Source organism: Notechis scutatus, chromosome 9 (assembly GCF_049901735.1).
Source record: "Notechis scutatus isolate UNSWTSFEM ecotype Mainland chromosome 9, rNotScu1.2, whole genome shotgun sequence".
Taxonomy (NCBI): Eukaryota; Metazoa; Chordata; class Lepidosauria; order Squamata; family Elapidae; genus Notechis; species Notechis scutatus.
The window spans coordinates 23,855,266-23,881,338 of NC_142017.1; the positions used below are offsets into that span (position 1 = coordinate 23,855,266).

The window sequence follows — 26,073 nt, forward strand, 5'->3', positions numbered from 1 at the left end:
CTTGAAAAAGAACTACAGAAAACGCCACAGAAAAAAGACATTAAACTAAAATTGGACATAATCAAACATAAAATGGGTCAAATAGAGAAAGAAGAATTGGCACAGAAAATTAGAAGTGCTAAACAGAACTACTTTGAAGATGCAAACAAACCACGTAGATGGTTAGCATATAAATTGAGAAAGGAGAAAGAATCAAGGAAAATATTACAGTTAATAGATGATCAAGGCCAAGTTTGCTATGGCAATAAAGAGAAGAAGGAAATTATTCGAGACTTCTATGGGAAACTATATAAGCAAGAGAATATTGATGAGGAAAGAGTCAAACAGTACCTACAGAATGCTAATTTACCTAAGATACCTAAAGAGACTGAAAAAATGTTGGAAAGTAATATAACAATGATGGAATTAACTGAAGCACTTAAGAAGCAAAATAATGGAAAAGCACCAGGTCCAGATGGGCTTCCGGCAGAATTTTATAAAACACTACAAGAATCGCTGAGCCTTCCATTGCTAGAAGTCATGAATGAAGTTATGGCAAAGAAGAAGATACCTAAAACATGGTCAGAAGCCTATATTACACTTATTCCAAAAGAAGAGGCTGATCCACCGCAAATTAAGAATTATAGACCTATTTCTTTACTAAATGCAGACTATAAAATATTTGCTTCAATTTTGGCAGAAAGACTTAAAAAATACTTAAATAACTTTATTTATCCAGATCAAAATGGATTTCTGCCAAAGAGACAAATCAAAGACAACATGAGAGTAATTCTGGACACTTTGGAATATTATGAGGCACATCCCGAAAAGCAAATGGCTTTGATATTCTTAGATGCGCAAAAGGCATTTGATAATGTGAATTGGAGATTCATGTTATTATTATTAAAACTTTTACAAGATGCTAGAATTAGAGGAGGGATTTGGTCTGCCTAATTGGGAGTTGTATTATCAAGCTGTAAATTTGATGTGGGCTAAGGAATGGATAACATTAAGAAAGACCAGATTGTTGACACTAGAAGGACATGATTTGTTGTTGGGCTGGCATGCTTTTCTATGGTATAAGGGAACTAAAACACAGGGCTATTTTAGAAGACATCATATACGGGAGTCTTTGTGGTTAAATTGGGAGAAGATTAAAAGACAATGTTATTTGAAAATTCCAGTTTGGTTAACGACTATTGAAGCTTTTTCCTATCCTATAATATATAAGAAGGAACAAACAGTTAGATATGGGGAAATATTGGATGAAAAGGGTGAACTTAAATCGATGCAAAATTTCGAGGAACAAGGTATAAAGATGAATTGGTTTTCATATGCGCAAATACATTCAAGGTATGATGAAGATTTTAAAACAGAAGGATTCTATGATAAATTGACTGATTTAGATAAGATTTTGACAGGTACTGATGAAAAGGTGATTAAAAAATTATATGGTTATTTATTGGAAATTAAACTAGAGGAATAACAAGTTAAAGAAACTATGATTGCTTGGGGGAAGAATTTCGGATATGGGATTGATTTAGAGAAATGGCAAAAATTGTGGTCTCAAAATTATAAAATGATAATGTCAACAGCATATAAAGAAAATCTGTATAAGATGTTTTACAGGTGGCACTTTCCCCCAACAAGAATAGCAAGAATGTTTAAGAATAAATCTGAAAAATGCTGGAAATGTCATCAGATACCTGGCTCATATTACCATATGTGGTGGACTTGTGAGGACACTAGAAAATATTGGACTAAAATTCGCATGTGGTTGGAACAAATGATAAAGAAACACATAGACTTGAAACCAGAGATTTTTTTATTGGGAATCTTACCTGATACATATAGTAAAAATTTGAAATACCTGATTGTAAATGTATTAACAGCGGCTAGGATTGTATTTGCTAAAAATTGGAAAAATGAGAAAATACCATCGCAGGAAGAAATCATTAAGAAAATATTGGAATGTGCTAAAATGAGTAGATTGACATTTGAAATTAGAGAACAAGAGGATAAACAATTTTATAAAATTTGGGACCTTTTCTATCAATGGTTAGATAATAAAACACAATAATAGAATATCTAGAATTCCAGAAAATAATGAATATATAAAGATATATTTCTTTTTTTGATTCATATCTATAAAATGTTTTTAGGATAGATTTGGTATGATTACATGAATTGTTATAAAATAAACTAAGTAAATTATAGTTATCTCGCAAAGTATGAATGAATAAAATTATAGTCAAATGATTGTTTAATAGTGATACTAGGGTATTTAATTTTTGATTGATAATATGAGTTATTATGTAATGTAACTGTAATTGAGACTACAAAATGGATGCACAAAAAATTGGTAAACCAACCGACACACTGCTTGTATATTTATGAAAGAAAGCTGGATGTTTTTATGTTTTGTTTGTTCTGCTTGTCTTTAAAAACCAATAAAATTGTTTTCAAAAAATAAATAAATCTTGGTCTAGAATTGATATGGTGTGGGTGAATGGGGCAATTGGGAAAGACATTAGTGAAGTAGAAATAATGCCCAATGTATGGGCCGATCATAGTCCAGTAAAAATTAAATAGAAAAGACAGAATAAAAGGAAAGGAGATGGATACTACACCCACAAATAACAAAAGAAAAAGAATACATTCAAAGAATTAAAGATGAATTAGAAGTATTTTTAAGGTTAACCTAAAACAACATACCACCTTACAAAATTTATGGGACACCACAAAGGCCTTTGTGAGAGGTATATCAATAGCTTATGTAGCTAAGAAAAATAAAGAAAAATGGAAGAAACAGAACAAATTACAAGAAAGAATTAAAAAAATTGAATATGAGCTTCAAAAAGATCCAAAAAATATGGAAGCCAAGAAAGAAATAGGAATAATTAGACACAAATTAAATTTGATAGACATTGAGCAAAATGCACATAAATTTAAAAACTCTCAAACATAATTATTTTGAATCAGCAAACAAACCAGGAGGGTGGTTGTCCCATAAATTAAAAAGAGAAAAAGAGAAAAGATTAATTCAGCAACTTAAAGATGAGGAAGGGACAGTTGTATTATCAGATGGAGGATAAAAAGAGAATTGTGCAAAGGTATTTTGGCGAGCTTTATAAACAAGAAGTTATGGAAGAAAACATTAGACACTACTTGGAGGGAAACAGTCTGAGCCCAATCTCTGAAGAAAACAGAGAAACACTTAACAAAGAAATAACACTAATAGAGCTACAAAAGGCAATACAAAAACAAAAAAATAATAAAACACCAGGTCCGGATGGTTTACCCAGCAAATTATATAAAAATTTATCTGAAATATTTGAACCAATATTACTGGAATTATATAATGAGGCATTAATGCAAGCTAGACTTCCGAGGTCCTGATCCGAGGCATACATCTCTTTTAATTGCAAAAGATGGCACCACTCAACAACTAATTGCGAACTATAGGCCAATCTTGTTGCTAAATACGGACTATAAGATATTTATGACAATATTGGCAGAAAGAATGAAACCAATTTTGAGTGAATTTATACATACAGACCAGAATGTTTTCCTGCCAAATAGACAAATCAAAAACACTATTAGAACAGTACTAAATTCAATTGAATATTATGAAGCTCACCCAGAAAAACAGGCAGCTTTAATCTTCCTAAATGCGCAAAAAGCATTTGATAATCTTAATTGGAAATTCATGTTATATCAAATTAAAAAGCTGAATTTCGACACTAATATAGAAAAAACTTTACAAGAAATATACTCAAATCACAAAGCGAGTGTACTACTAAAGGGAGATCGCACAGAAGACTTCGAAATTGCAAAAGGAATGAGACAAGGGTGTCCACTATCGCCTCTGCTATTTATCTTGTCTTTAGAAGTGTTGCTAGCTGCAACCAGACAAAACCCAGAGATTCATGGAATTAAAATTAGAAATGAGGAATATAAAGTTCAGGCATTTGCTGACGATTTGGTATTTATAGTAGAAGATCCAATGAATTCGGGACCAATATTGTTGCAACAAATAGAAAATTTGGGGAAGTGGCAGGTTTTAAAATAAACAAAAACAAAACTAAGATGATAGTCAAAAATTGTATAAAAAACAAAAAGTAGAATTAGAAAACATAATGGGACTGCAAATAGTAAAAAAGGTGAAATACCTGGGAATTTGGTTATCACTCAGATGTTCATCACTAAAAGAGGACAACTATATTAAATTGATTAAACAAATTAGGAAAGAATTAGAATTATGGACCAAATTGAAATTATCTCTATTAGGAAGAATAGCAACTTTGAAAATGAATACTTTACCAAAACTAATATATTTATTTCAAATGATCCCAATTAAATTAGGGAAACCTTTCTTTATAGAACTAAATAAAATGTCTAAGTTTGTCTGGTTGGGCAAGAGGCCACATATTAAGATGTAACTATTACAAAATAATAGGAGCAGAGGCGGTTTTGGATTACCAGAATGGGAGCTCTACTATCAGGCAGCGGTGTTGAGTTGGATTAAGGATTGGGTTAAATTAAAAGACAAGAGAATCTTAACATTAGAAGGACATGACCTCCTGATAGGTTGGCATGCATTTTTGTGGGAAAACAAAAGTGCATACCTATTTTAATCAACATTTAATAAGGGACTCATTGATCACAACCTGGGAAAAGGTAAGCACTATATGGAAATCCCATGATGGCTGTCAACCATGGAAGTCATAATCCATCCAAATAGATTAGACTTAAGGAAAATGGTAAACTATGAAGAATTATTAGATAGTCAAGGGAAATTAAAATCAAATCAAGAACTAAAACAAAATGGAATCATAATTGATTGGTGGCCATATTTGCAAATCCAAAATAAATATAAAAAAAAACCTAAAAGATTTTGGCTTTGACAAAGGGCAGAATCAATTAGATAAAATATTAATGGGATCAGAACAAAAACTTATAACTAAAATATATAAATATTTATTAGACTTTAAAATGGAAGAGGAAACAGTCAAGGGTACAATGATCGCATGGGCACAGAATTTTGGATATACTATAGAATTAGAGGAATGGGAGAAAATATGGAACGTAAATTATAAGCTAATAGTATCCGCAGCATACAAAGAAAATATGTACAAAATGTTTTATAGATGGTATTTAGCTCGAGATTGGCAAAAATTTATCCCAATGTAAGTCCCAAATGTTGGAAACGTAAAAAAGTTGACGGTACATTTTACCACATGTGGTGGCTATGCCCCGAGACCAGGACATATTGGATCCAAATCAAAAATTGGTTACAAGAGATTAATGGGTACCAGATTGAGCTCAGACCAGAAACCTTCCTTCTAGGAATCATCAAGGATAAATTACCAAAAGAGGCAAAATACTTATTGTTACACATTACAACAGCCGCCAGAATAGCCTTTGTGCAGGTATGGAAAACACTAAATACTCCCAACAAAGAATTGATAATACATAAAATAATGGAAAGTGTTGAGATGAACATGTTAACATTGAGACTGAGAGAAAAAGATGACTCAGAATTGTTTTAAAATTGGAACTTGGTATAAATGGTTAACAAACAGAACTAAGAAAGGAGACAAGAAATCTAATTGGAATAATCCTTATGAGAGTAAAATGTAAATATGTAAACTATATAAAGATATAAGGATAGTAATTATAGTGGAAACTATTATTTAATATTAGATAAACATAATATAATGTATTATGATATTTAAATTAAGAACCTGTATGGATGCTAAGAATGCTGTTGGAATTATGATATTTTATGATGTAATAAAAGAAACTCAATAAAAATACATTAAAAAAAGGAAGATCTGTATTTGGCAGTCAAAAGCATCAGGGGAGCACAAACTTGAGACCACACTGACATTACACCATCTGTCATTTATATAAAAAGAAAACACCCTCCCCCCCCCAAATGGGATTTACCGCTAAGAGCCAAACTGTGGTCCAGCCGAAATGTTGAGAATCCCACCAAGCTAACAACACTATCTGGGACAGAGAGCTTTAACCAAATTTCTGTTGCAATGACGACACAGCAGTTTCTCATCCCCAGGTTTGTTATTAAACCTAGCCTCATGTGATCCATTTTTGGCTCTAAGGAATGGGCATTAGCAAACAAAATAGATGGCAGTGACATACTCTATGGTTTAGCTTTTTAGCCTAGTTGTTAGTCCTCTACATTCATCCCATTTCCTCTTTTAGTCATATCATCTCCTCTTCTGATGACAGTAAGCGCTGGAGGGAGACTTCCCACCTGCAATGGCTTCCACCACTACCCCGCCTCTGCTGCCCAAAATGCAGAGGACAACGTTTATGAAGAAAACCCAAATACCTCAATGCATCCTGGTCATTTGCTAGGAGTTTAAAATATTATTTGCTCTGGCCCTGATCCCACCAGAACAGTGCACAACCCCCACCCCTTGCCTTCCAGGAAGCCTTAAAGTCCTGGCCTTCCCCACAAATGTTGGGGATAGGATGAGCCCAAGGAAGATGTCGACATGTGCAGGAGAGGGCTGCCCTGGAGCGCCATGAGTTTCATAGAGTTTTGAGTTCTTATTGATTTTTATTCCAACTGTTTGGGGCAGGGTATGTGCTTTTATTGTTTTGTTCACCACTCTGGGTCGTTGTTACAAAATGGGCAGCTATGCAACTCTTTTAAAACAATGTAAAATAAAAACAATTATAAATTCTTTCCCTATGAGCAAGCTTTCCTAGGTGAGGCTGCAGTCAGTATGATCTGCTGGTCCCACCCAAATCATGGGAGATGAAGAAACATGAGGCAAAAGCAACTATAGCCGTGGGAATATCAGAGGACAAAAAGGAAGTACAAGTGCAAAGATTCATTTGCTCTGGGAAGAAAGGAAAATTTACCAAAGACTGGTTCACTCAGAAAGACAAGACAAATATATTATAGCTTACTACTTCTTTCTAGAGAGTTCTGAAAACTACAGGCAAAAGAAACTAAGGAAAAAAAATCATCCTTCATGGATCAGAAATACTGAGCAAAATTCATTTTGAGGTATTTTGTGGGGAAAGAGTCCTGGTAGTGATGCTAATCAGTCATAAATTGGCTACAGTGTTCTTTGCTATTCACGCCACTGTCCATTTTTATGTTTAAAGATAAATATGAACATAGATATGAGTGCACATGTGAGCTATATATATTGATACACTCTATAATTCAACCATCCAAAGGGAAAAGTATGTAGAACAAGATAATTATCATTAGCCATAATTTTAGCCAAGATTGAAAATCCAGCAGCCAGGATTTTCAAACTAAATCTTGTACCTATGTCCGGGTTAGGAATATTTCCTTCATTCTAAAATGTGAAGTCTTTTTATTAATCTAAATGTGTATTGGATGTATATATTTATTATAGAATTCATCTAAAAATTGCAATATGCAGTTTATTTTAAATAAACAATATATCACCAATTTTGTAACTAAATATACTGCTAAAGGGGATCTATATAAAGATTCAAACATTTTTGAAATAAATTAACAAAGAATTAAGAGACACCCACCTATTTTTAAATCTATCTAGTGCAGCAATTCCAAAATAGTACATTTTGGATGTAAAAGGCTTTCGTAAGGCTTCAAGCACGTAGCGCAAGGCCAGGCCCAGGGCCATATAGGTCACCAATCCCTTCTCGATTATCCCACCGAAGAGGCAGGCTGTTATGTGGAGCTCTTTATCAGGATATTGCGGGAAAAAACGATATTCTTCAAATAAATTCCTCAGCATACAGTTAAATACTTCTCGCTCCCGTTTAATGTTAGAGTCCTTAAATCTCTGTAGCATTTCTAACACCTGTAAGAAAATCAGAATATTATAAAGAAAACTCATTTGTGCAGAGCCCTACATAAAATGTAAAGTTTTTTCAGTTAATCCGGCCAAAGTTTGGCTAGAGCTCTCTGTAAAGGTGGTGGTAAATAAAACTTTAATTTATTAGGCTAGTTATCACAAGATTTTTAAAAATAATTATTACAATTTTTTAAAGGAAGAAAAGTTCAAGCCTGCCACAAGTTGACCTTGACTCCTGATGAGTTCATGGAACATTCAGTTAAAATTCAATTATCTGGCCATGTTTGTTTTTTTCAAGACAACCCAGCTCAGTGGCTGTATATGTATATGGCTATATATTACAGTAATGCTTAATACTGATGAATCACATTTTAAAGGGACTATAAAATGATCCAATTCATATTTTTAAACCATCCTGACATTAAAAGATGGCAAAATTCTGCCTTAAGTAGATTGTGAGGCATGCAAAGGAAAAAAATATTGTTCTGGACAAGAATATTTCCTTAAAATTGGGTTCAGTTAAAGCTTGAATCGTTTTCAAAAATACCAGTGTAAGTTTACTTGCTAGACCCTCTTATTATCTGGCATATAATAAGGCATTCTTAATAAAATACATCAGCAATGAGATTTACTAATAGATTAATGTTTAAAATATAGGTAGTCATCACTCACCAACTGCAATTTGGACCAGCAACTCTGTTGGTAAGCGGTCATTAAGCACAAATCAAGTGACCACACCGATTTATGACATCAGTACCGGCTTGGTCATTAAGTGAATAATCACTAGTTGGTAAGAGTGATGTGATAGGACCATTTCTTGTGACTTTCTGCCGGCTTCCCCATGGATTTTCTTATAGTCAGTTTCAAAGGTCACAAATGGTGATCACATGACTGCAGAATGCTGCAGCCATAGTAAATGAACACTTGTTGCCAAGTGCCCAAATTGTGATCAATGACTGCAACTTAGAGAACCAGTTGTAAGTCTTTTTTCCCCCCATAATTTTTTTATTTTTAAATGAAATTTTTATTTTTTAAAATGTATCATTCCATCTTCAGTTGAATAGTGTGTTGTCTGGGTACAAATATCTTAGTTGAACAATCATCAAAATTTGCAACATCGTTTGTTACATTGATATTAATTCTACAATATTAAAATAGTAATATTCCACATACTAATTATAATATTTACTTATCTCTTAACATATCTTCTTTATTTTGCTTCCCTGTTTCTAACTTCCATTTTATTATTTAACCATGGATAAAATAGATCCCATATCATATAATATTCAGTTTGCTCTTTCTCCTTAATTGCTCTTTCTCCTTAATCTGTTCATTTCTGCACATTCTAATATTTTCCTAATCACATTCTCATCTGTTGGTATTTCTTTACTCTTCCAATTTTGTGCAAATATAATTCTAGCAGCAGTTAATACATGAATATACATTTTCCTTACTGTATTTTTTGGGTAGAATCCCCAATAGAATTATTTCTGGTTTTAAATCAATATGCCGTTTTATCATTTTTTCCAACCACATATATATTTTTGTGCAGTATTTTTTTGCTTTTGGGCAAGTCCACCACATATGATATGACCCAGGTGGCACTTCCAGCATTTAGCCAATTTATCTTCAAACATTTTTGCCAACAGCGCTGTTGCAAAATGCCATCTATAAAACATCTTATACAAATTTTCTTTGTATGCATTTGACATTGTTAATTTGTAATTCCTATCCCACAATTTTTGCCATTTATCTAATTCAATTGTGTAACCAATTTTTTTTGCCCATGCTATCATTGTTTCCTTTACTTGTTCGTCCTCCAATTTCATGTAATAGTAACTATATGTTCTTTATTAATTTCTCTTCTGTCCCTGTTAGTATCTTGTCTAGTTCTGTTGGTTCTTTATAAAAACCATATAGTTTTGCATCTTTCTCGTATCTAGAATGTAAGTGTACTTGTGAATACTGTGTCATATCCCTTGATCACTCAATTGTTTTTGAGTTCCCTCTTCTCATTCAAAATATCTTTATATAACAATATTTTCTATGTTAACATTTGGATGAACCAGTGCTTCCATTGTCGAAAGCCAAACTGGTATCCTCAAATAGTGTTGTTCTCCTAGTTTCTCCCATACTAGCAATAATGCATTCCTAATATAATGCCTCTGAAAGTAAGTCTTATTTTTCACTGCTGTTCCAAGGTTGAAAGGCCTCTGAACAAGGTCAGTAAGTGAGAATTACCTACAGCAATTTTGTTTTGCATACAGCATATACTGAAAATGCAAAGGTTGGCTGTAACTGTACAAAAGCAATGTTTCAAAACTTACAATTGTCATTATTTTGCAACCCAAAAGAAAGTACCATTGTCAGCACCTGCAATGCCAAGTGTCTGATAATACTTGAAATAAAAGCATTTGCTCTCCAAACTCACCTCATCTACAGACATGGTGGGATGGGGTGGGTGATTATAAATACGCTGAAAATAGCTGTTGGCTTCATCATCAATCTCTTTGCTAAAGTGCTGATTAGCCTCTGGCCATACCTGAGATAAGTCAGCTGTTGGAAAAAGGCACGTACAAATTAAAAACATGAAATGCTGGAAAATGCATTTATTTTATGGCACCAACTTAACAGAAGCCACCCTACAATGTTTCAACTGCCTCTACTAGTCAGGGAAGTTGGTACCCAGCACACCGATTGGTAGAGGATGAAAGGTGGTCATGTGATCCAAAAAACCAAACATCTCTCAGATGCTGAGGATCCAAAAAACCAAACATCTCTCAGATGCTGAGGATCCAAAAAACCAAACATCTCTCAGATGCTGAGGTCAGAAAGGAGATTTGGGCAGAGGCTGAGAGCACAATGAAACAACCTTGGCAGGAAATATAAAATAGGACACAACTTAATAGTTGTGGGTGAGTTAAGTGCCTAGGTCATATCATCAGGGCTATGTCATCATCATCATCATCATCATCACTAGACTAGCTCTCATGATGTGACCTAAGTTTGAGTAATGAAATGTCTGCCAGAAAACAACTGAGCTCAGAAAGCACAAAAGACAGAGAACTTTGAAACAAAGTACTTTGGATTTAACAGAACAAAAATTAAACTATTCAACTACACATTGAGAGAAAAATCAGTGAAATATTTGAAGAGGAGAATCAGTTTGGGGTAGTGGTTAAGGTACCAGGCTAGAAACTGGGAATTTATGAGTTCTATTTCTGTCTTAGGCATGAAGCCAACTGGGGACCTTGGGCCAATCATTCTCTCTTGACCCTAAGAAATAAGCAATGTCAAACCATTTTTGAAAAAGTTGCCAATAAAACCACAAGGCTTATCCAACCAATGCACAGGAATACTTGTGCAGGTGGAAGAAAGGATGATTCAATATTAACATATCCTATAGCAGTGGTGGCTAATCTTTTTGGGCTCCTGTGCCAAAAATTGTGCTCGCACTCGCGTACCAGCACCCAGAAGGTAACACACGTGCCCCCCCCATGCCCCCTGCGCATGTGCGCGCAATCGCCCCCATGCTCCCTTACCTGTACTGCGCCTCACAGCTGATTTTTCGGCTGGTTTGAGGCCTTTTTCGGCCTCCCAGAGGCTTGAGGATAGCTTCTGCAGCCTTTGCAGGCCAAATAATAGGCCCGTTTCATCACTTCCGGTATTACAGGAAATGATGAAACGAGCCTATTATTCATCCTGCAAAGGCTGCAGAAGCTATCCTCAAGCCTCTGAGAGGCCGAAAAAGGCCTCAAACCAGCCGAAAAATCAGCTGTGAGGCGCACACATGCGCAGTGAGGTAAGCTTGCCTGCAGCTTGCGTGCCGGCATAAATGGCTCTGTGTGCCACCTGTGGCACACATGTCATAGGTTTGCCATCAGGGTCCTATAGGAAAGTGAAGCTGAAAAAATATTGGAAATTTCAGTAAGAAATTCCATAAGCTGAAAAAATATTGGAAATTTCAGTAAGACAAAAATCTAGCATACTGTGTAGCTTCAAACTGGCCACAAAAGATACACATTTTGGAATGGTCTTTGGACTCCCATACAATATGAGTGAACATCTGTGGGAAGATCTCAAACATGCTGTACATTCAAAGATGCTTGAGAACTGAACTGTGACAGCTCCTTAAGGAAATGGGAGAGAGGTTTCCAAAAGCAAGAACAGAGAGACCTCTTTAGCAGGCTAAAGGAAATTTTGGGAGCTGTAATTTCTTCTAAAGGGAGTGTTGCAAAGTACTGACTGAAAGGCTGTCCACAGCTCCGGTGCTGTCAGAGTCACTCCTTTTTTGTTACATACACAGCACCATGCAGCCTAAACCAACAAAGCTGTGGGCTGGTCAACAATCAAACATCACCACTTACAAGGTTTCACCTTACTCTGCTGGAATGTGGGTTGGTTCAATCCTGATGTGTTCAGCTTTCTTGGCACAAATGGATCATTATTCACTGCAGGGAGGCCAAGGTTGCCAGTTCCAATACCCAGACTACCGGTTGTGAGACCACCTACTGAAAAAACAAAATCTCTGACTTCAGAACAGTATAGTTATCCTTGAAAAGGCCAACTGTTGAATGATTGATATTTTAGGTATATATTTCATATTTATTTATGTTTCATATTTCTTAACTGCCCATTCCTCAAAAGGCGTGGTGGTGCAGTGGTTAGAATGCAACATTTCAGGCAAATTCTGCTTACAGCCAGGAGTTCAATCCTGACTGGCTTAAGGTTGACTCATCCTCCCATCCTTCTGATGTTGAAAAAATGAGGACCCAGATTGTTGGGGGCAATACACCAACTTTTGTAAACTGCTCAGAGAGTGCTGTAAAACAGGGGTTCCCAACCTTATGGACCACTAAATTTATAATTTTAAATCCCATGGACCACTAATATGAATCCAGCGCACCGCTGGATGAAGCAGCTGGACAGTGATGGAATGGAGTCCTTCAGGCACTTAGCTTGGCTGCCTGTTTCTGCAACCTTAAAGTGCCACTTGGACCCATTTTCCACAGAAAACAAAATACGAGGATCTCTCATCTCTCTCTCTCTGATCTCTCTCTCTCTCTCTCCCTCATCTCTCTCTCTCCCTTCCTCCTCAGGCCATGCGAGGAGTGAGTGGGAGGGGTGGGTGAGGGCCGTGGCCAGCCAATGGTGGATTCAGCCGACAGTAAGCCACAGCAGGGGGAAAAAAGGGCCATGGGTTGCCGACAGCCATTGCTTTGGACCGCCTGTGCTGCCACCCCCACCCCCCTCACCACAACAGCATCATTACCTCATTCCTGCCACGAGGGCTGCACTACTCTTTGCAACTTGCACCTCCTGCACCTCTACAGCGGAGATTTCCAGCCCCACCATAAGCTGCCTGTCCTGTCCCAAAATCCAGAGCTCTACTCACAGGACTGGCCCATTGCTCATCCCAGAGCAGCTGCTTCACCCAGGTGCGTCGCGAACCACCAAAATTATCTCATGGACCACCAGTGCTCCACGGACCAACGGTTGGGGACCTCTGCTGTAAAGCACTATATAAATCTAAGTGTTATTGTTATTGCTATTTCCCTTGATATAATGATCCAATGTACAAAGGAGTGTTCAAAGTACAGGGCTCAAGGATTTCACTACCCTGAAAATATAAAGGGCGTTGCAGAGGTCATCAATGATAGTGGTAGTTTTGTACACACCAAATAACACTGGTTATATTGAAATAGCTTCCTCTATTTTTCATGTATTCAGAAATGCGTTATTGCATATCCCACTTTTTTTTTTTTTTTTTGGCTTTCATTCTACAAGCTCAGAAAATTTGGGAAGTACAATCTCTTGAGAAAGAACTGGTTCTTGGGAACAGAAGGCCTTCAGTGAGAAGAGGAACAAGCCATAGTATTTAATGTCTGGCTCCAAAAGGAGGGTGAAGCAGAGTAACTTCCAGAATTGTTTCCTAATGAGCAGAAGCTTGTTGAATACAACCGTACCTGGAAGCTGTGAAGAGAGCCCACCAATCCCACTAAAAGGTGTGTTCTGGTTTTGTGTAGAAAGTGGTGGAAATGCTTTTGCTGGTGACTGAGGAGTACTAAAAGCAGAACTCAAGTTTGGAGGAAATCCAGGCATACTCTGGGTATGAGGAACCGTTGGGCCACCTAAACTGAGAGATGCCATCCCAGCAGCAAGCGGATCAATCTGACAAGAATAAAATATCAAGGAAAAGAAAACAGTTATTTATATATTTGTATCAAATGGTTTATCATGTTTATTTAGATCACACCTGCCAAATCAGTAACATTTTCCATCAAATCCTGACATGATGGGTCTGTTCCTACCAACATAAGAAGAATCATGAAGATCAGAAACGAAAGCCCACCTCGAGTGGCTTTTTATTCCCCAAATGCTAATCAGCAGCTCTGAAAAGCTAAAAGATCAACTGTAGTTTTGCCTACAAAATTGGAAATTAGATGATATACAGAATGGCCCTCAAGACTGAAGGTAGCCTTATTCTCTCAGACTAGAAAGAGACAGGACATAAAATCACAATAAACAGAGGTAATCAGAAAGGTTAAGAGGAGAAATACACCCAGCAGAGCTATCTGGAGAGGGAGAATGCCATAAGCCAAAGTGAGCTTGGATTTGAAAGTGTACCTACATCAAAGCATAAATAAAGGACAGCTGGTGAAAAGCAATGAGTTTGATGCGGCCTCTGAACGTATCAGCATAATAAATAAGAGTGAAGTCATGTTATCCATCAAAGAGATGTTTCTTCAGAATTCTGCTGATGGCTCTTTTAGATTACAAATGAACTGTCAACTCTCAAAATGCCTTTAGCTGAAGCCATATTCCTTTTACTTCATTTCTTAGTTGCCCTACTATGGGGTGTGGATAATTTCCTCCCAGATGCCAGACATAACAGCAATAAGGCCTGTGGGAATCAAGGCCATCTCAACGAGACTTGTAACAGCTAGAGGGAGTAGCTGAGCAACCTGCCATCCACCTGGTTGGTTAACATGACCAGTGACACTAGGGATGGGTCAGTGATATCTATTTCTTTTTATTATAACAAAACGCAGAAAATGTTTAGAGTTGCTTTTACATTTGAATGTGTTGATATGATATACCCAATAAAATTGATCTTTGAGAAAAGCCACAGCCTCAGAGTCCTGAATTGATCGGGCCCATTACTTGGAACGATGACATTAACATCAGGGATGAGATTCAAATTTCTTAACAACTGGTTTTGTGGGTGTGGCCTAATTTGTGGGTGTGGCCTGGTGGTCATGTGTGGCTGGGCATGGCTTGCTGACTGGGCATGTCTTGGTGGTCATGTGACTGGCTGGGCATGGCTTATATGTAAATATTATAAATATTTATATAAATATTGAAATTTTTATATAAAAAAGAGCAACTTTTACCCAAAATCAGGCAAAGCAGGCAGGCAGATTGAGTTGCTCACAGAATCACAAATTCATTCAGAGATCTATCTTTCTGCCATCGGTTACCTGAGTCTGTCACATAAAATTTGCTTGCAAGCAAACTCATAAAATTTGCTATCAAGCAAACTCACAAAATTAACTCATAACACATCATGTATGTAAATGCTGATTTTTTTTATTTAAAAAAGAGCAACTTTTCCCCAAAATCAGGCAAAGCAGGCAGGCAGGCAGATTGAGTTGCTCACCGAATGACAGATTCACTTAGAGATCTATCTATCTGCAATCAGCTACTTGAGTCTGAACTGAAAAATAGAAGCTTTGGTCCTAAGGAAGGTTCAGTTCTGCTTTTAGATTAGCTAGAAAGCAAGAAATGCAATTATTTCCTGCTTTCTAGCTAATCTAAATCTCCCGGCACAGCAGAACAGCTGATAGTCGGGGAAAAAAAGGAAAAATAGCAACTTAGTAGGCAAGTTTGACGGTGCGCATACCAGGTAAGGAGTGAGTGCGCGGGGCCAGCCAGTGCCATGATTTGCTGGTTCTCCGGCAGGCAGAATCCCACCCCTGGTGAGCGTGTGTTTTGTGCTTGTGTGTGTAGACCATTTCCAAAAAACCTCAGCTGTGCTGCTCGGACAGCTGACAAGCGCTGCGTACAGATGCACAGCATTTCAAACTCCTCTTCTTTCCTGCTTTTTCAACCTCATCTGTGCCGTGCAAAGCAGCTGAGGTTGAAAAAGCAGGAAATAAAGGACAGCCAAGAGCCCGGGCGGGCGGCTGGGCCAAACAGAGCTGCAGACACCGAACTGGCTCGGTGTCTGCTACTCTTCAGAGCTACGGATTCTATAGAACCGGGCCCAAACGATAGCATCCCACCCGATTAACATGCAGAACAACTATCTTCCAACTGACCATAATGTTCCATACTTCAGCATGGCCTTACTGCAGATAATTTCTTAAAACATATGCCCAAATGCCTATCTTTCATTCATTTTTTTTTCTTTTAATCAGTAGAATAGAGCCAAATACAATATTGAGAAAATAAATAATGAAAGGGCACATGTGAGTGCAGTCCAAGAATTGTTCCTTGCTTTTTCAAAGAGCAGTTCAGCTGAGAGCCGAAGAGCCCCATTATCACAAGCCCTTACAATCTAGCACTGATGCTTGGCCTGAGAAGCTGTAAAGGGCCAATCAGGTTCAAAGATTGTGCTTAACCTGCAAGGTAACATTCACCATGCAAAGAAAACAGGATGAACTTCTTTTGAATGAGGCTGAATTCTGCACACTGAAAAACCAATAGGCAAAAGAACTATTACCTGCTTCTCTCACGCTTGCTACATACCTGCACAGGGGAGATGGCATCCAGGCTGCTAGCACTGGGGGGACGTCCTTTGGGCATCACGCCAGGCGGTGGCTGTCTGGCTTTGTTCACTACATTGCTGCAGTTGGCTACCATGGTGAGAATAGTTTCCGACAGCTCTTGCGATACACTTCTAATGGAGAAACCAAGTTATTTTTACTTAAATTCAGTTTGTTTTAGCACTGTTCAAGAACTGCATTTGGTCCTGGCTATGTGGAAAAGCTAGCAAATCCTCTATCTTAGAACTGGCTTGTTTGAGCTTAGATCTCTTTTTTCCAATGCATTCTAATATATAAATGTATAACTGAGGGACAAAAAACTCAACACATTTTAACAGTTTTTCCCCAGCAAACAAGGGCTGAAGGACATGAAACAATCTCAAAGATAGATTCAGAGATGAAGACTTGGTTGTCAGGGATTGAGATGTCGATTATGCCTGTATCTAGGAGGAGAATGATGGCACTGATGGTTGCTTTTTCTTTTTTTAAAAAGTTTTGTATGGCTTCCCAATTTAGAGCACAACTTTTAGGCTGCCACAACAAAACTACAAACCCATAAAACCAAACTAAAAACCTGGTGCTTCAGTCACCCTCCCAGAATCCACCAATAAATATGCCTAGGCATTCAAGACTACCTCAGTTCCTGGGAGAAAAGGCAGGACTTGATAGCCTTCCAAAAGGCTAAAACAGTTGGACTTGTTGGATGGCCAGGGGGAAAGTGTTCCACAAGGCGTGGCAGCCATGGAAAAGGCAGGGTTACTAGGTCACCACAGATGGCAGTATGTCAGGGAAGGCACCTGGAGCTGCTACCTTCTCTGATCTAGTGGGATGGGCATGTAGAGGAGTTATGTGCAAATCAGTGGTGGGATTCAAAAAATTTCACTACCAGTTCTGTGGCAGTGGCTTGGTTAGTGGGCGCGGCTTAGTGGTCATGTGACTGGGTGGTCATGGCTTGGTGGTCATGTGACTGGGTGGGCATGGCTTGGTGATGTGCCTGGTGGGTGTGGCCAACTCAATGTCACTCATGTCAAGGGTGCCTTGCCTGGCCCCTCCCTTCCCAGCCATTCCTTGTCACCCAGCCTCAACGTATCTATAGTTCTGTAAAAATGTTGTTCAACTTTTTTTGACTTTATTATCTACATGCTACAGATATACTTTCATGGACCACTGAAAGGAGGAACATGCTTTGCCCAAGGGTGTGATAGGCAGCAGGCTTTTAAAGGGCTGCCAGAAAGAGGGGGCAATGTATTTTCCAAAGCACCAGAAAGCAAACAAGAAGCCATGGATTGAAACTGAACAAAGAGAGAAGCAAACTAAGACTAAGGAGAAACTTCCTGACCGTGAGAACAATTAACTAGTAGAACTGCCTGTCTCCAGAAGTTCTGGGTGCTCAACCACTGGAAGTTTTTAAGAAAAGACTGGACAGCCATTTCTCTGAAATGGTATAGGGTTCACCCCAAGGTCCCTTCTAAGTGTTATTCTGTTACTCTGACACCTTTCCCAGGACCTCTACTCAGAGTTTGGCATCCTCCGTTTTCCTGCCTGATCAGGGAGTTGGACTAGAACAGGGGTCTGCAACCTTGACCTCTTTCTTTCTTTTTCTTTCTTTCTTTCTTTCTTTCTTTCTTTCTTTCTTTCTTTCTTTCTTTCTTTTTTTCCTTTTCTCTCTCTCTCTCTCTCTCTCTCTCTCACACACACACACTCTCCTTTCTTTCTTTCTTTTTTTTCTTTCTTTCTTTCTCTTTCTTTTCTTTCTTTCTTTCTTTCTTTCTTTCTTTCTTTCTTTCTTCTTTCTTTCTTTCTTTCTTTCTTTCTTTCTTTCTTTCTTTCTTTCTTTCTTTCTTCCTTCCTTCCTTCCTTCCTTCCTTCCTTCCTTCCTTCCTTCCTTCCTTTCTTTCTTTCTTCCTTTTCTTTTCTTTCTTTCTTTCTTTCTTTCTTTCCTTCCTTCCTTCCCTTCCTTCCTTCCTTCCTTCCTTCCTTCCTTCCTCTTTCTTTCTTTCTTCTCTCTTTCGCTCTCTCTCTCTCACTCACACACACACACCTTCCTCTCTCTCACACCTGGTCTGGGACAAACTGATCTGGCAAGCTCCAGAGCAGCAGGCAGCGGGAGAATGAAGAAAGCAAGCAGCTCCAGGACATCCACGTGCACTCCTGGACGGAGCACCTCTGCCACCACTCACTTCTCCCGGGGGAAAAAATGAAAGGAAGTGGGTGGAGGTGGCAGAGGCGCTGCTACGGGAGGCAGCCGGGTCCCTGCCTTCCCGGACGGATCACCACTACCCACCACAAGCATCGGGCGGGTGGGTCAAGCGAGAGAGCTGCGACCAGGTCAGGGGGGTGGCCAGCCAGAAGTCACAACCAGTTTGGCGCGCAATGCCAAATCATTGCTAGCCTGAACCAGTGAGAACCGGCTGAATACTACCACTGGTGCAGATAGATAAAGGAAAGCCACAGGGAAGTTGGTCAAGAACTACCTTCTCCAGCTATAGACACCAGATCCAAAATGACAAGTTGCAGCTACATATAATTTGTTTAAACTTCCTGACTGTAAGATCTTTAAAACATTGGGATGAATGTTGTGAGTACTTTATCTCTATATGTTTTAAAGAAGAGGGTTAACATTAGAGTTAGTTAGCTGCATCATGCTGTATAAGTCCTCTAAAGATCTTCATGCCATCTCAGTATTGTACACCAATACTGTAACCCAGACTGAAAAGGGTCCAATAATCCACTTGATCCAGGATTCTCTGAAGTTGAGCAGTAACCATCTTCTCAACAGCCTTCCTCAAAAGGAAGTTTCGATATTGGATGAAAGTTGTCTAACACGATTGGGTCTAAGGGTGGCCTCTTGAGAAGGGGCACACAGACCCTTCTGTCTTTCACCTCACCGTTTTACGTGGAGGAAAATAACTATTAAGCATGGTTACACCTAACTAGTACTTGATGGAAGTGCATCAAGAGGCTACAGGCTAAAAAGCAGCAGTAAACCACTTTCATATTGCTGCCAAGAAAATTACCCAAGAAACATGCATTTTGATGCTGTAAATTTTAAATGTAGATCCAATACGGGATATATAAATAGAAGAAAAAAACATTTATTGGTTTAAGACAAATAATATTTTACATATAACAATGTTAAGGATTATCCATGTATTCTATATTTAAAATCCATAACTCCTTTCCACTTGCTATTTGTCCACAAAGTTCTTACCTCAACCTTATTGGCCAAGCGGGTCTGTAGCTGAGCCACAGAATATTACACTCTAAACTCCCCTTCTCTGCTTTAGCACCTAAACCGGGAGTCAGCAACCTGCAGCCCCAGAGCTGCATGCAGCTCTGGGCCTCTGCTGCGGCTCCCTGTCACCCTGTCGCAGCAGAAGGATGAAAGAGCCATCACCCTGTCACGGCAGTGGCATGGCTGGAGCCTTAGTGCAGGAGTGGAGCGCCCCTGCACTTGCCTTTGAGCATTCCACCTTCGGTGTGGTACATTCACTGTTGCCGCCAGCAAAGAGAGCTGGGAGAGAATGGCGGGGACGGATCTTGCGAGGTGGGGGCATCCCCCAAGCCTGGCCTTCCTCTTCCCTTGTCAACGTGCCCTAAACAGACATCCTTGTAAAGAAGACCATGATTTGCTTACCCAGCACAAGCCTGAAGGCAAGCTAGCATTGTTGCTAGAGTCTCTGGTGGAAGTTGAGCACTTTTGGGCTGATCTTTCTCTGGAGCAAGACCACCCAAGATAGAGGGACATCTTCTCTTCAAAAAAGTCATACAAGCTTGGATGAAGGGCTCCTAGGGAAAAGAAGAAGTGCAAAGCTGTATGAGTTGCATATAGTATAAGCACAAAATATTTATTAAAAAATTATAAAAGCCGGATATAAATAAATAGAAGTAGATACGCTTTGGGTGAGTTAAAGTTCAACACACTTTAGGGCATACTTTGCACGCACAAACAGAAGGACACTTTAAAATAAGCAACTGTTTTAATCAGAAAACAACTTGCAGAATGAATTAAGAAAACCCTACTTACCCCATGCTCCCGAATTTTATCTGTGAGCCATTTGTCTAGTTTGAGGTATTCCCGCCGAGAGGCAAGGGCAGCAAGGTCAATAACAAAGGCAAATGGAGTACCATTCAGCAGCATAGACAATGCCTGAAGAAAAAAAAAGCTGCTAGTCCATATGGCAAGCCTGACCTCTCTACTAGCTTTCCTGTAGCGGTCCTGCAAATTCATTTCCACCGCACAGCATTTGGGGTGGGAGAAAGCACCTGTTTTCCCAGGTGGAAGTTCCTTGGGAATCCTAAAAATTAGCAGGGTTAATGTGGCGAGAGAAATCAATGACCCCAGAAAGGGCATGCCTGCTGAAGACTGAAAGGCCCTCCTCTTCAGCATCATAACTGGTGACTACATCCTTCTAGTTCAGATTTACCACTGTTTCACACTGGACCAGGAACTGTAGGTATTTTGATGATTGGATGGAGCTCCCAATAATACTGGAATACTGTATACTGCATATTGGACAGCTAATATGCTGGAAGAAAAAAAGCTAATAGTTTGTAAGTACTATCTCACAAACTAATTAACAATTAATTAGTGCCTCCAGAACTTGTGAATGTTCGAACACTGGAAGTTTTTAAGAAGAGATTGGACAACATTTGTCTGAAATGTTATAGGTTTCCTGCCTGAGCAGGGGGTTGGACTCAAAGACTTCCAAGCTCCCTCCCAACTATTCTGTTCTGTTCTGTCCTCTCCTCTCCTAAACAGCTACTAATGGACTAGATTCACAGTGATCCCCAACCTTTTTGCGCGCGCGCCCGGTACCAGCATCAGCTGGGCGCCGGGGCCCGGTACCGGCATCAGCTGGGCGCCGCCATCTTTTGATGAAAAAGTTCCGGTGACCTCACCGAAGCACGTTTTCATCAAAAAGATGGCGCCGCGCTTCAGTAAGCTTTTCCGGTAGAAATGGCTTTCTACCCGGAAAAGCTCACCGAGCGCTGGCGCCATCTTTTGATGAAACGTGCTTCCGGTGAGCTTTCTACCCGGAAAAGCTCACCGGAAGCACTTTTTCATGAAAAAAGATGGCGGCGCCCAGCAAGCCGCGGACCGGTAGGAGTTGTTCCGCGGACCGGTATCGGTCCGCGGGTGGTTGGGGACCCCTGGACTAGAAGATCTCCAAGGTCCCTTCCAATTCCGTTATTATAATTATCTGAGAACTGAGGTAGCTTGTTCATCTGTCAAACCCAACATCAATGTATTATATTATGGCTACCTAGATTTTCTTGCAGAAGCTGGGGAGTAGTTTGGCTTGGGAACAACTTAAGTACAGGCCTGTTTCCCCCCAGTTGTACCTACCTATCCCATTAGATCCAGGAGGGGCATGGTCTGTATCCAATCTACTAGGGAGCGATTCGCCCTCCTGGTGGGTGGAGCATGCTGAGAGCTAGGCCCCGGTTGAGGCTCCCTGGGGTGGAGTCTGTAGCCTGGTGCTTGAGGTTTTTTTTGGGGGGGAGACGACCCAGTCTTTCTTTCAGGTGGGCAGGAAGCTCCCTCCCACCATGCAGCCATGCAGGTTGAGAATCAGGCACTCCTGGGAACCGCTCCCTGGCTGGACACGGAACTCTGGCTGGAAGGAGTCTCCTTTGGGCTATTGAGCACCAGCCTGCACATCTACTTGGTGCTACAGCCCTGGCCCTGGTGGGTGCTGCAGCTCTCATGCCAGCAGTGCGTGGGGTAGCTTTAGCGGGAGGTAGGAGGCTGCTAGGTAGCAACTGGGGCTTGGAGGTGAGCTGCGCTGGGCGGAAGGCGAGGTGGCTGCAGAGCCACCACAGGCGACCAGGGAAAGTGCCATGCTTGCCTCACACGGGCAGCATGAGAGCTGTAGCATCCACCAGGGCCAGGGCCCGTAAGGGGACTAAGCCTCCCCCTGCAGAAGCAGCATGTAGCCTCTCACACTAATGAGAATTTCAAGCAATTCTGGAAGTTTGTGGGAAGCTTGTCCTTACTGTAGAAGCAAAACACAGCATGTCCCTTTCTAGCAAGCATGTGCGTGCGTGTGTGTTTCAAGCCCAAAGGAGGAAAGGGTAATCTCCTCCTCCCTCCCACTGCATCCATGAGGTGACTGGGGAAGGGAAGGGCTGCCTTCTGTGCTGGCCACGCCAACCCCCTTCACTAGGGCTTATTTTTTCGGATAGGCCTTATATTAGGCCCACTCCAAATAAATCAGGCTAGGCCTTACTTTTGGGATAGGTCGTAAACACGGTATTTGTTGAGGTTATTGTTTGTTCTTCAGTGTAACATTTTTCTGGAGATATGGGTGGTTGGTGATCCGAGCCAATTTTTTCCCCTTCACCTTTACAATTTTAAAAATATAATACAAAAATGTGCTACAAACTGCATAGTAGAAATAGGGTTGCGCCTGGAGCCGTATTAAAGATGGCTCAAGTCCTAAATTTAAGGTGCTTTTTGTTTTCTTTACACGTTTTAGAATAAAACTGCAATATAAGAACAAATTGAGGTAAAGATAGTCTCCCTTACATCAAGCAAGCATGGTGTGTGTGTGTGTGTGTGTGTGTGTGTGTGTGTGTGTGTATCAAGCTCAACTCCTGGGACTTTAAAGTCCGCTTCCAGGATTTTTTTTTTTAATCCATTTCAGTTCCTGCCTGGTATTTGCCTCTAAGCAAATACTATCCAAATCAAATCAAAGGAAAAACATACTTTATTAAATATTAAGTATTTACTTTCCAAATCTGGAAGCACTGTTTTACTGAAAACACTTCCAATTTATTATAGAAATGTGTTTGGAATAAAAGAACCATTTATAAATGTATAAAATTATTTGGTTCTAATACAGTTTAAATTTGGATTCTTTAAAAGAGTCTTGCATAATGAATGGAACCATATGCCTTAGCTATGCTGCTTGATAATAGATTATGAAACTGGGCGTTCCCTGCCTCTGTGTTTCTGAGGTTTATATAAATTCCTTTTTAAAAAAAATCTGAACTTTCTTTTTGCACAAGAAAGAACTTCTCTCCCACTCTCTCTGTCTCTCTCTCTCTCTTTCTCTCTCTCTTTTTCTTTCTTTCAAGTGTCTTAAAATGCACACATACACACCCAAGAAAACTCCCATTTCCACTGAGAAGTCCCAAAGTAGAAATTTGAAGCTAGCAAAGATTTTCACTTTCACTGCCCCAATTTGCCTTATAATATTGCATTTTTTTGAGTCATGACTGTTGCTGTTCATTTTTGTCTTCTGCTACATGTGTCATTTTGATCATTTTGATATATGGTTTTTATCTTGTTTCTAAGTATTGTTAAAATAATGTAAAAAAATTATGATCGTCGCATGGTCTCTGGGGTCACGTGATCAAACTTCAGGTGCTTGCCAACCAGCCTGCACTTATGATGGTTGCAGTGTCCCAGGATCCCAAAAATGCCATTCACAACCTTTCAAAGTTAATGGGGAAGTCAGATTTGCTTAATGGTTATATGATCTCCTTAATGACTGCAGGAAAAAAGATCATAAAATTGGATATAAATCACTTAGCAACTGCATGGCTTAAGTGATACAAGTTCCGGTACCAACTTTCGTTGAAAGTCAAGGATCCTCTGTACTCAGGCATGATATTCCCCTCTGAAAAAAAAATCGGGGCCGGCCAAAAGAGACCCCCCACCGCGCGCCAAGAAATCGCCCGCCCGCCCGCCGCTCGCACCGCCCGCCCGCCGCTCGCACCGCCCGCCCGCCGCTCGCACCACCTGTCCGCCCGCCGCTCGCACCACCCGCCCTCCCGGGCTCCGCTCGCACCGCCCGGGCGATTCCCCAAAAAATCGGAATTCCGATTTTAATCGGAAAAATATTATGTCTGTGTACTGTAATTTACCAATTTAGCAATATGGCAGCATCTTAACTTAAAGACAAGGCATGATTCTCCTTGACTTATCCCAAAGAGTTATTACCACACAAGTGTAATCAAGACTAAACCTCATACTTTGTTATGTATTACATTAACTTTTGTAATATGGTATATAAAAACCAGCTTGCCAGTATTGTATTGTGATTAAGGCCCTAGCTAGAAACCAGGAGACTGTGAGTTCTAGTCTCGCCTAAGGAAGCAGGGAATGGCAAGCTACTTCCAAAATCTTGCCAAGATTAGTCCAGGCAGTCACTAGAAGTCAACACTGACTTAGGAATGTGCACAAAAAAATAAAAAAACATGGAGTTTTCCTCTGGGCCAGAACTGTATGTTTGGCACCAACACTAGTACTATAATAATCCAAAATAGAAGCAACACAAAAATTGGACTCACCTTCAAGTCTTGGGCCACATCTAGGATACGTGATAATTTTGCTTGGTCATACTGTTCTCCTCTCATGTACCATTCTGCCATAGCATGCATGATGAGCTGACGAATTGAAGGGGACTGACCCTAAGAACAAAATTAAATGTTAGTCTAGTCCCATAATTATTTAGTTGTTGGCTTGGTGACAGAGACCAGATTCTTGCTCCTCTATTATTATAATCCGTGATAATCCACTGTAATTGGATATGCTGGATTTGAGCCCAGGGCCACAGTAACGTCAAGGTGCAAGGCTGAGAGCACTAACTCTCATGACCTTCCTCTAATCCATCCACCAATCTCAAAGCAAGAAGGGAATTGCCTATGGAGGTTCTCAATCCTCCAGGTCACAGTTGTCCCAAAGGTACTTTTCCAAAAGGCAACTGAACTTTCTTGGGGCTTAGAAACGTTTTGCTTCTCACCCAAGAACTGAAGAAGCTTCTTGGATGAGAAGCAAAACCTTTTCAAAGAAAAAAAATCCAAGAATGTCCAGTTGCCTTTTGAAAAAGCACCTTTCGGACATTTCTGATCCAGGTCTCTCAATGGGGCAATCCAGGCAAAACACATGAAAATCCACCACTCTGAAAGCCTTTCATCAAAGGGAGAGGCAACACCAAGTGGAAACCAGAGGTAGGCAACACATAGGAAATACACTGTCCCACTTCTGCTCTTCTTGCCCATCTCTTGCCCTCTTAGTTGAAACCACATCCACTACCTCTACTTCTTGATGTTTTATTTACTGCAATTATTTACTTTCAGCACACTGCCAGACATGCCTGGTCTGTAGGAAGCAGCATTGAGGGAAGCCAATTAAGAGGATTATTGGGAGCAACAACTGTGGCATTTAATTGATTTTCAAATGCTTCTCCTGTGATCAAAGATGCTAAAGTTTGCCAAATACTTAAATATTTCCCCCACCTTTCCATAAAGGCATTTATTCAGATAGCTAATTAAATGCAAGTGCAACTTCTTTCTGGAGGGTATTTGGCACCCAGAAGAATCAGGCAGGCCACACAGCATTGATAATTAGTGCTGTTGGAATCCGCAATAAGAAAACTCTACAAAAACATTCCTCTCTCTCCAACACAGCAAATGCATATGCCACAGCAGGCTCTTCTCCACTTTTCTTTATTCCAAACAATCTCACAACAGATTCCAGGTAG

The 26,073-nt window shown here is 39.8% G+C and overlaps 1 protein-coding gene and 1 non-coding gene across 10 annotated transcripts in view; both read right to left on the minus strand.

Moving 5' to 3' along the window:
* Window positions 1-26,073, minus strand: part of CNOT1 (CCR4-NOT transcription complex subunit 1) — a 159,985-nt gene that overhangs the window by 77,061 nt on the left and 56,851 nt on the right. For 4 of the 9 annotated variants that reach the window (XM_087971879.1, XM_087971875.1, XM_087971880.1 and 1 more), the window contains exons 14-21: window positions 24,881-25,000; window positions 20,607-20,729; window positions 20,217-20,368; window positions 16,563-16,713; window positions 13,778-13,982; window positions 12,179-12,322; window positions 10,243-10,367; window positions 7,531-7,817 (exon numbers count right to left, since the gene is read on the minus strand). In XM_087971879.1, coding sequence (XP_087828005.1) covers window positions 7,531-7,817; window positions 10,243-10,367; window positions 12,179-12,322; window positions 13,778-13,982; window positions 16,563-16,713; window positions 20,217-20,368; window positions 20,607-20,729; window positions 24,881-25,000 — 1,307 coding nt within the window. The remainder of the gene's footprint in view (window positions 1-7,530; window positions 7,818-10,242; window positions 10,368-12,178; window positions 12,323-13,777; window positions 13,983-16,562; window positions 16,714-20,216; window positions 20,369-20,606; window positions 20,730-24,880; window positions 25,001-26,073) is intronic. The other 5 variants (XM_087971881.1, XM_087971884.1, XM_087971883.1 and 2 more) reach the window with 2 other exon arrangements.
* Window positions 16,299-16,432, minus strand: LOC113423000 (small nucleolar RNA SNORA50). Its single transcript, XR_003372323.1, has one exon. It is a non-coding gene; the product is annotated as a small nucleolar RNA SNORA50 (small nucleolar RNA).